Source organism: Aptenodytes forsteri, unplaced genomic scaffold, assembly GCF_000699145.1.
Source record: "Aptenodytes forsteri isolate BGI_AS27 unplaced genomic scaffold, ASM69914v1 Scaffold81, whole genome shotgun sequence".
NCBI lineage: Eukaryota > Metazoa > Chordata > Aves > Sphenisciformes > Spheniscidae > Aptenodytes > Aptenodytes forsteri.
In genome coordinates, this window is record NW_008795259.1 from 4702975 (window position 1) to 4714150 (window position 11176).

General features: G+C 41.8%; 1 protein-coding gene across 2 annotated transcripts in view; it reads right to left on the minus strand.

The window, feature by feature from the left end:
- Nucleotides 1–440: 440 nt before the first annotated feature.
- The window catches only part of LOC103898830 (serpin B6), a 22675-nt gene continuing 11939 nt past the window's right edge, over nucleotides 441–11176 (minus strand). Inside the window, exons 1-8 of one of the 2 annotated variants that reach the window (XM_009279197.2) lie at nucleotides 11014–11107; nucleotides 7968–8077; nucleotides 7345–7522; nucleotides 6179–6316; nucleotides 4974–5091; nucleotides 4590–4732; nucleotides 2793–2960; nucleotides 441–1889 (exon numbers count right to left, since the gene is read on the minus strand). In XM_009279197.2, the coding sequence (XP_009277472.1) occupies nucleotides 1485–1889; nucleotides 2793–2960; nucleotides 4590–4732; nucleotides 4974–5091; nucleotides 6179–6316; nucleotides 7345–7512 (1140 nt within the window). In that variant the 5' untranslated portion in view covers nucleotides 7513–7522; nucleotides 7968–8077; nucleotides 11014–11107 and the 3' untranslated portion in view covers nucleotides 441–1484. Of the gene's footprint in view, nucleotides 1890–2792; nucleotides 2961–4589; nucleotides 4733–4973; nucleotides 5092–6178; nucleotides 6317–7344; nucleotides 7523–7967; nucleotides 8078–11013; nucleotides 11108–11176 lie in introns of those variants that run through there. The other variant, XM_019472039.1, reaches the window with a different exon arrangement.

Genomic DNA, 11176 nt, shown 5'->3' on the forward strand with positions numbered 1-11176 from the left:
CACGTGGAGGGTTCTCTTTGGTTTAACCCTATGTTTTTTTCTCCACCAGCTCTCGATCCGGCCACCAGGAACACACCCCACCCGTACTGCCCGTTCCGGCGCTGGGTGCATAGCACCAGCCCTTTAACTGGAGTTAAAGGTGACTCAACTGCTGGGTGGGTTCCCCCCCTCCTCCAAGTAATGCTTTTATTTTCTTCACCGGAGACAGCTGAGTTACGGGAGCCGAATTAAGCACAGGGCAATCTAGCACCTTGTGGATGACGACCACGGAGCCTTGATATGGGGCTGTGCACAAGCACCGAGGCAGCATCGGAGTCCTGCCCAGAAGCAAACGCTTGGCTTTAGGAGCCCTTTGCTGTAAAGGCTCTTTGCTGCAAACCCTTGCAAGGCCAACCCCAAACTTCATGGCAACCCAAGTAAGCACCTCAGGCTTGCAGTACTCGGAGAATCCCATGTTTAATAATTAATTCCGAACAAGCTACATAGAGTACAACCAGCTTCTATCAAGAAATAATTGTTTTCTTCATACTACAGATAAGAAAAATGCATGATTTATGGTTAAAGAAACAGTCCTATAGCACTTACAGTTCTTTTTATTATTTCAGGAACAGAAACAGCAAAACAAATCACTGTATTGGGAAAGCTATTTCAGCTATGTCTTTGGTATTACACAGTTAAACTGTTTCAGAAACTACAAATAAGAAAAATATATAACAGTAGCAAAAAACTAAAGCTTTGTCATTTAAATATTGCGTAGGTACCATATGCTTTTTCATTACATTCTTTGTTAAATGACTAATAAACTCAGTGATAGGTAATAAACCCAGGTGTCCTGTGATGATAAAACAGTGATCCTCACCCCCTGAATATCCTATAAGGACATCTGGTACAAAGACATACTTTTATTCCCATTCTTGCCTAAGTGCTTGTCCAGTTATTACCCGAAAAAACCTGTCTAGTCAGGATGCTTAGCAACACTTGGAACAGGCTGCCAAAGACTCCTTTCATCTCTAAGGAATGTATCAAGACATTAAATGGATGGGTCTGGAAGAAAAAAAGAGAGGGGGCAGGAGGAAAAAGGGGGAAGGGAGCTAAAGATGTGCTCCAGCCTCGTCAGAAACAAAATTAACTTCTTCCCTTCCTATGAGATGTCACTGGCTGACTTGCTGCCTGGTGGGCCTGAAAAGTGAAGTGCAATGGGGACTACAAGGACAGCCGAAGCGTTCACTGAGCAAGCGGGACGTTTCTTGTGTCAGCAGAAGTCAGAGACCTCTGCACTCAGGTGCACAGGGCAAGGGAGTTGTTATAAGTGGCAGTTGCCATGTATGTCTAAGTGGCTCTGTTATTCTATTCAAGCCTGCGATGAAGACCACAGAAGTGGATTCAGGCACAGTTGAAAGAGGCAATTAGTGCAAAAAAGGTAGCCCTATTCTAAAGAAACAGAACATGTGTAAACGCGGCTCTTCTGCCAAGACATCTCCTTTTTAGGGAGAGCAAAATCTGCCACAGAACAAAATGCTGGAAGTTTTGTTGTGCCGGATGAAGAAGAGGAAGGGATGATCAGCAGTGAATTCTGGAACGATCATTGCACAGCGCAGCACCATCACTCCTGCCGTGGCAGCTGCCGCTTCAGTGCCTTCTTCGTTGACTTCCACAAAGGACTTGTGAACTACTTCAGAGAGCACCAGCTCGTTGCCAGCTGAGATTCCCGAGAAGTCTGCCTTCCCTAACTCAAATGCATCAGGCATTCCCATGCTGCTCAGAAGGGGTTTCAGATCATAATCTTCTTCCAGTTTAAATCTGGGTAAAGACACCCTCACCTCTGTACAGTCCATCATTTCAGGATTGATCCAATCTATTAGCTTCTCATACGTAAGTTCTCTTTCCAGCTAAAGAAAAACCCAAGTTACATAATTAAAATGAGAAGAGAGTCAGTTTTACACAGCCAAAAGTGGCGATTACTGTGTTTGTTTACATAGTGCATAATAGGCATCTTTTTTTCCAGGGTTTAGAGGGTCTCAAGCCAGAAGTGCAAGTTATACTTCTCACTAGAGACTACGGCCCCAGCTGAGATCAATCCCACATGCTTTTTGGTAGATACAATACGTGGAAGGGACTGATCCTTAAAGTTTACTTTTATAAAACATGTTAGGTTGGGGTTTTTTACATTTTTACATATGGGAAGCAAAGGCACAGAAGAACTGATGACAAGGTCCCAAAGGAACTGAACCCAGTTGTTCTGTCTCTTAACCACAGGATCCTCCTTCAGGTTGATGAGCTGATGAAAAAGTCTGCTCACAATGCCCTTTGCAGTCAGTGTTAGAAAGCCTTATTAATAAATTTCTTGTCCAGAGCACGAAATAGCCAAAACTTCTATCATATCTCCACAACAGAAGAGATCCTACACTTTTCTGTGAGCCTGTTTCCAGGCAGTGGGGCAGAGACTGCCAGCTGTTCAGCACGGAAGATCTACGGGACAAGCTGTAGGACTTCCCAAGAGCTCCCCCAAATCCCCTCTCACCATACTATGCCTTCACCATAACCACAGCTAACCTCTGCTCCTGAGGAGGGTCGGGTCTTCTTCCAGAGCCTCTGGCTAAGGGGGCAGCACACAGCTTGACCATACAAGGCATGCCAATCACTTTGGGGGCAGGGAGATGTGGGACATTTCAGCTGACGTTGAGCGTCAATGACATAATAGCTTTGGAACTGAACTGCAGGCCTATATGCAATATCAAACTCTCTTCCCTGGAAGGATGCAGACTGTCTTTGCATTTAGCTCAAAAACTTACGCTTTCCAAGCCAGTGGATCCATCCTGGATTGCATCAGGGAGCAGGATGATCATGCTGAGTTCATTACCGACATAAGGGAGCTCAAGGATTTTGGTCTGGAAGTCTCCAATATAGGTCATGTTAAATCTGTCCTTCTTGAACATCATCTGCACAGGTTTGGTCTCTTCCTAAAAATAAAGGGATGTCAACAGTTACTACTGAGCTAGTCTGCTGGTCTCAAAATACGAAGCAGGCATCCAGTTACTCAGGGCTTTTTAGAATTTGACTAAAGAGAACTAAACACACCACAGCGTACAGCCCCACCACTGTCTTTTGTAAAGCAAGAGGTAGGAAGTAAGAATCCCTGAGATTTAATTTTTAATTACTAGTGTGGAAATGTCTGTGAAGTTTCCTTTAAGGCAAAGAGGCAAGGACACAAAAATTGGCTCACTTAACTAGTGACAAGCACTAAACAGAGCTGGTAAGAAGCAGGGCCTGTGTACCTTGCTTTAAATGAACAGAAAATAATTTCAATGTAGGTATTTTCATTTTTAGTCCATGTGGCTCCAAGTGCTATAACAAAGAAGAATTAAAATATTTTAAAATGATACTAAAAATGCCAAGAAAGTGAGAGCATTATTTTGAATTCTTAAAAGTCACACGGATAGTAAGGAGAGGAAAGATTTTTCTTTTCAATTTCATTCTCTGCTATCTCCTTCCATTTTCACATTGAGCATCAGCTACTATTGTTTACATCATTATTTCCTCCTTTTCAGTTAAGAGTTTCATTGCATTGTCCCTTAACCTTCATGAGTTAACCATGCAAGTAGTTTTTTGTTTTTAAAATAAAGCCCATTGAAACAATGCCCACAGAGAATATGGCAGAAATTATTTTGCAGCAGCAATGACACATGAAAAGGACGGATAAGCGAAGAAAAGGCCACACAGCATGTGAAAATCATCCAGCGAGTCATAAGAAGTGCAAGAGTCACAGAAATAATGTCACAAGATGCTGGAAAGGCTCCTGGGATGTTAAAGTACATCTTTGCTACCGGACCTTTGCTATTACACCTGGGATTTTTCAATTGCTCATTTGATCCTATGCACAGACTTCTGCAGCTCATCACTGGCTAGTCATTAGTAGGATGAAAACACAAACTTAAGCCATTTAGTTTTACAAGGAAAGAGATGCGCAGTTGTTTGCATATCTGAAAGTGAGTTCTCTGGGTGAGCCAAGGCAGCATTCCCCAACCTTACATCTTACAACTTTCTCCAATGGTTACCTGGATCCCGAAGACTCTGATCTTAAAATAGTAATTGACTGAAGATGACTCACATTCAGAAGTTTCTGCACATGTAGAAGCGCTCTTTTCTGCCTACAACCTAAAGGAACATTTCTTTTCTTATCCACACCAGTTTTATGCTGAAATAATCAAGTTCACTGACTTATGCGAAATTGTTCACAACTCTCAAATAGCCTGACAGCTTCACTCAACTGTTTTCTTCTCCTCAGTTCTAAGTTCTGTAACTATGTAGAGGGCTACCTCTCTCAAACAAACAAGAAGGGTAAAGGAAAAAAAGAGACAGAACGAAAGAAATACTTAATTGTTATATTAAAGTTTCTAATAATTATGTGAAACTTAACAGAAACTAAACAGAGTGTTCATATTAAAGGGAGGGAGTATAAGGAATTTCATACAGCCTACCCAAGGTAACCCTGCTTGAATGATTTTTTTTTTTCCCCTTCAGAGTTAAATGTATTCATTTCAGAGTACTTCAGAGTAACCGTGTATTGTCAGCATTTTAGCATACCATACCTTGTTAATTTGAAATGGCATTTCTGCTGTGCTCTCTTTGTTGAACGGCTTTTCCCAGTTGCCTTTGAAATAGATGGCATTCACCAACACAAGTTTGGTCAGTGAATCGAGAATCCCCTCCACCAACAGGTTCTGAATTTTACCTTTATGATACATAGAAAAAAAAAACAAAACAATTTTTAACAGTTTGACATGTATCTAATTATTATCTAATATAGTATCTACTCTGTAATTAATACACAACAGATAAGACAATTACATACCAAACAGAGCAAGAGCTCAATGTTTGGGTTTTTTTAATTCACAGTATTGTATCTTGAAATAGCTGTTTACCCAAGCCCTGGCTGCCATTAAATACAACAGGGCATTCTGCAAAACACTCACCTTCAGTCCTTTCCTCTACCCAGCCATTTATTTGTTTTCTGGAATCCTCCCAAGCATGCATGAAGTCAGTCTGTTCTAGTCCAGCATGGTAGAATTTCTGACTTGACTCTATAAATGACTAACATGGACATTCAGAACAGCTTTTCAGCAATGTATTTTACTCTCATTCAGCCACAGATGATTCTTAAATACACCAAGAAAATCTGTCTGCTTTCCTCCCCCAGCTTCATATAGAGCTGTTAAAGTTTTGTCTGACACATTCCTATTAGGTTTTATACCACTTATTTGAACTAGGAATTGTCCACTGTATGTTATTAAGTCAAATGGCTTGTTTACTATGCTAGAAAGTTCTACATAACTTAATTGAGAAATGATGTGGCTAGTTTTTGGGGTTTTTTGCTTCAGTGAGAGAACATATGATTTTATAAGCTTCTCTCTACATAAATTCTGTTGTTAAGCCTCCCAGACTAATAGAAAACTTTTAGTTCAGAGGGGAAACCAATTCTTCTTAGAGAGGAAAAAATATACATTCTCTCTGATTTAATACAGTTAGATCTTTATTACACAGGTGCAAATTAGAGTACAATCCGCGTAATTTTTATCTTACTAGACAAATGAAACACTAGCATTCTTTTTACAAAGAATCACTCCCAGGGGAAGGAAAAAAAAAAAAAAAAATAAGAGCCTTACATCTTCTTGCTTCTAGGGAAGCATCTAAAGGAACATGTATAACACAATACCTATTATCCTTATTTAGATCTTCTGATAAGGAAAATCTTAAAAGTCATGTACTCCTCTCAGTATGTTCTCTGGATGACTTACATAACAGAAGAACTACAAAATACTGCCCATGCTGAAGAACAGTAACAATTCTTTTTTATCATATTTACACATGATCAAGGGAAAAGAGATATGTCAACCATTTGTCCCACAGCCAAAAATATGAATGGGTCATGGAACCCTGATGATTTGGAGTCTGATGGATTTTATTGTGCTTTGCACCAGTTGTGCATTCAGATCACAGGCTATCTAAAAGGAGCTTCTCCACCAAGTTCAGATACCGGGCTTTGGCACAATCTATCACATTGGTAGGTCTCAGCCTAGAAAATTTGGAGAGTAAAACCAAAGTCTGCCTTTGGCTTCCAAAGGAAATAGGTAGCAAGTACATTATACTAAAAAACACCACAAATTTAATGGTTACTTACTGAGAGAAACTCAAATGTCTTTTCTCCATAAAGTCGATTAGCAGTTCTCAGTATGTATTTGGTGTTTGGATCGTTAATTTCAGAGAGAAGTGACTGATATCCATTGTGAGCATCCCCAGCTTTGTTCAGAGAAAGCACCTGTAGAAAGACAAACATCCTCAGCAGAGTCCACGCCTTCTCTGAACACACTTGCTTCAGCATAGTTTTTTTTTTTTTTTAAAATGACTTTTGGGTTTAAAAACTGTGACTTGAAGCCAAAAGATTTTTCATCACACCTCCCATCTGGAGCTTATCATGAAAGTCACATATGATGCCCCCAGCTGGATGTTGTACAAGCAATAAATCAGGGTTCAGATGAGTCAGCAGTATTTAGTTTCCTTCACTCAAGCCAAGCATTAGAGGATCACAGCATGACTGAGGTTGGAAGGGACCTCTGGAGGTCATCTGGTACAACCCCCCTGCTCAAGCAGGGCCATCTACAGCTGGTAGCCCAGGACTATATCCAGACGGATTTTGAATACCTCCAAGTATGGCAATAATATAATATAATTTTGGAGAAACTTTTACAGATTTAAATGAAAACAAAAATACGTGTTTATACTCCTCTTCCACTTTGCAAAAGAGGCAAACATAATAAAAAATGACTGATTATGCATTTAGTACTGTCACTTGCATATGTAAAAAAATATGCCAAGTGGTATTTGCCACCTGAGCAAGTTCAAAAAAAAAATTAAACCAAGGTACAGCTACCATTTTGACATGCATACAGGGCAGATTTTTAGGTTTGTTTTTTTTTTTTTTTTTTTAATGTGCCTGGCTGCAGCCCAGAGAAGATAGAAGAAAATATTTTATGTAGCCAAAGATTCATCAGACCTACAAAAAAAATCCTAGGTACCTCTTAATGTCATATTGAAGGAAGATCTCTGTCTCAAAAAAACAAAACCACAAAAAAATGCACAACAAAATCCAGGAACCTCTTAATTTCATACCGAGGGAAGCTCCCCCTATAAAAACAGGTACTGCTTACATACATACCAAAGGAAAACCTCTGCTCTCTGAGACCAGAATGACAATAATAGTTTAGCATAAAAGTGCAGGTCACAGACATAATACAGATTTGTTGTTCATATGGTCCCAAATTCAATACACTGTTTATTTAGACATACCTTCGCTATTTGGGCCTCAGTGTTACCTTTTGAACCCAGCAAAATCATAGACAAAGCAGAAGAAATACTAAAAGGAGAAAAGAATAGATTCTGCCCGCTTTTGTTCTCACACAGCTTTCTTAAGAGGTCAAGTGCAAAAGTGGTATTTGCTGTACAGAGGCTATCCATGGTTCAGAGCCTGGGAGATAAAACACAAAACAAGAACAGCTCAAATTTATTTGAATACAAACTGGTATGTTATTTCTGTCTTTTACATTTCCCAGTATGAGCTATGCAGCAAGTGTCATAATTAGTCTGGAAAATCATCAACTCACTGAAAAACTGATTTGGTGGAACAAGCACCTTAAATCCCATACTAGGCACTTGAGTCATTTTAGGGATTTATTGTTTGCTTTTCTATTCCAATCCCATACCCTTAACAGAGACAGCAATTCCCACTGGTGTCATTAGACTCCTCACTGGTTAAGTACTATTACATCTTTTGAGATTATCATATACAACAGCATTTTGTTTAGGATTTATTAAAACAAGTCTCTTTTGACTTCACAAAGACAATTATTTGCCTTATAGGAAAACCAGAGCAAAACGTTAGGCATCGGAATGGCAGAATTATAAACTCTTACCTTCTCTAAGTCTATATATCGTCAGTATTACCTTCAGCTTACTTGTATGTGTGCACACTGTGTTTTAAACCTAACAGCCAGTCTGGTAGAAGTCAGCAGAATGACTTGACCTACAAGATTAAAAAAGAAAAGAAAAAAAGTTATTTGGTCAGCATGACAGATTACTGTAATTTCCTGCCATAGTACAAAGAAAAATCAAAGTCCATTTCAGTTACATTTTATTTCCTGAAACACTGAAACACACACTATAAAAAAATCTGCTTATGGATAACTTTATGGTACTTTATTTACACTTCAACATGTGTAACTTGATGCCTGTCATACTCTACATACATTAGCTGTGTAGGTAGTTAACTAACCTGAGATTAAGCTTATGAAAGGAGAAATAAATACTAGAATGTTGAGTTAACTACAGATAAGTATCACCGGACATCGTAAAGTATCAGCTGGTAGTAAAGGTTTCTGTGTTTTGTTTTTACCTTAAGGCAGTGCCTAGTGTTGATATGTTGCTACGAAATACAAAACCAACACCTAATTCATATTACTAATTCATTATCTGAGACAAATAGGTGGAAAGAACAAGTTTCTGCATGCATGATTTTCCACCTAAGAAAATTTCTTAATGGTAGCTTTGCAATAAACATTAGTAACTTTTCCCCCGTTTCTCTTCTCCCATAACTGAAAGAAGAAGAAAAAAAAAAAAAGGCAAGCTTAGAAACAATCCTCCAATCCTGTCTGAAACGAGTAATTTAACTACATGTACTTTACAGCTTAAGTAGGAGGCACTTAGTATTTTTAGTTCATGTTGGTTACAATGAAGACCAGAATTTTCCTACTGTCCCCATACCTGTCAGATTGCTAGCAATAAGTTTTTTTGGACCTGGAGGTCAAAACACCCAGGAATAGTGACAGCAGCAAGTAGTATTATCTAGAAAGTTTTTGTAGGGCTTCCATGACAGACAAAAATTTACAGACAAAAGGACAGAATTCACACTATTTGCCTACCTGAAAATCAGTGCATTTAACCAAATTGTAAGTAATATTTCAACAGCTGGGACACAAAGCTAGGAGTTGTATCTCTACAATTATCCATGCTTTCTCCGCAGCTCATGAATAGCAATGTAACTACCGATACCCTTCTCATCAGAGTGGTTTTGGAGACGGTACAGAATGACTGCACTTTAAGGAACAAAAAACATGTGATACAAGCACGTATTTGTCAGTCGATTGTAAACTGTTTGCTGCAAAACCCTCAGTGATCAGATGGTTTGCCCACAGCAACTCATTCCTCACTCTGGTCTCCCTGTGGGCTCTGCAAGTCAGTGGTGAGGCACTTGTGCAGAGGCTTCTGGATGCCCTGACCCTGTATATTCCTACTACTATGAATCTGAAGCATATATCCTCAGTAGTAGACACCTATGCTTTAGGACAGTCTTTATGGACAGAAAGGCTGTATCTAGATTAAGCAGCAGATACACACTGCAGTGTCCCTCCCAACTACCAGTTTTGCTATGGGGGAACCTGGCCAGAGCAGGGTGCAGCTGTGCAGCTGTACTCCAGCCTGCGGCCCAAGAGACACATCCCACCAAGACTATGACACGGATTAGTGCCTTGTATATGCAGATACCTCCCACCTCGCCTCGGCTTGTGACTCCTCTGAGGCAGCTAACTGTTTCAAACACAGCCAGAAGGGGAACTCCGGGTGATGAGCATCAGGCAGTGTCCATCTCCACAGAGGAAGCTGCGCCTGTGGCACAGATGTCCCTTTTCCCATCCCCTGAACCAAAGCATGCTTTCTTGAGGGAAAGGGGCATCATTTCTTGGGGGTACTGGTGGATGAAAAGCTGGACATGAGCCAGCAATGTGCGCTCGCAGCCCAGAAGGCCAATCGTATCCTGGGCTGCATCCAAAGAAGCGCGGCCAGCAGGTCGAGGGAGGTGATTCTGCCCCTCTACTCTGCTCTGGTGAGACCCCACCTGCAGTACTGCGTCCAGCTCTGGAGCCCTCAGCATAAGAAAGACACGGACCTGTTGGAGCGGGTCCAGAGGAGGGTCACAAAAATGATCAGGGGGATGGAACACCTCTCCTATGAAGAAAGGCTGAGAGAGTTGGGGTTGTTCAGCCTAGAGAACTTTGGGGAGACCTTATTGCAGCCTATCAGTACTTAAACAGGGCTTATAAAAAAGATGGCGGCAAACTTTTACAAGGGGGAACGGCTTTAAACTAAAGGGGCGTAGATTTAGACTAGATATAAGGAAGAACAAGGATATTTTTTACGCTGAGGGTGGTGAAACACTGGCACAGATTGCCCAGAGAGGTGGCAGATGCCCCATCCCTGGAAACATTCAAGGTCAGGCTGGACGGGACTCTGAGCAACCTGATTTAGTTGAAGATGTCCCTGCCCACGGCAGGGGGGTTGGACTAGATGACCTTTAGAGGTCTCTTCCAACCCAAACTATTCTTTGATTCTATGAATTAGGGTTTGGAGAGTTGGGAGTGACGTTAAAACACTTGCAGTACAAGATCTCTGACAATGCCAAGTAACAGCTCCCCACTTCACACCTCTCCAGGGGCAGGCAGTGGGACATGGGGGATGAGGGAGCCCTGCGACTGCCCACCACCGCTAGCTCTCGGCCCCATGTGCCTCAGCAGGAGCGGAGAGGGGCAGGGAGGAGCCCCGAAGAACCTGACGCTGTCCCAGTATGCTCAAGCACAAGAAGGCAAGGGCTTCGCACTCACCAGGACATAGGCTGGGGAATAGGAAAGGAGCGGAAAGACCCTCCTCCGCCCCCACACTGGACTTGGCACCATGAGACACGTTAAAACTCAACATTTCCGCAGTGTCCCCATCACTCCTACACATAAAAAGCATTACCAACACACCGCTGCGACTCCAGCTGACAAGAAGCAGAAACCACGTCACGAAAGAGAAAAAAAAAATAGTAATAAAAGCAACGCCATGCAGCCCCTGCTTCTTTAAAAAAACACAAGCGCAAGCTTCCCGTAGGAAACGACATCTGCAGGACAGCGGAGCGGCCGCACTCACCTCACCGGGTGCTGCGCTGCGCTCCCCTCCTACCGGGGCGCTTCCTTTTCCTTTCCTTTCCTTTCCCCGGAAGCATTGCCGAGCTGAGGGAAGGGGCGGGAGCTCAGCCCCTCCTCAACCGCGCCCGGGGTTTAGCCGGCGGCCTGCGGCGGTTCCCCTCCGC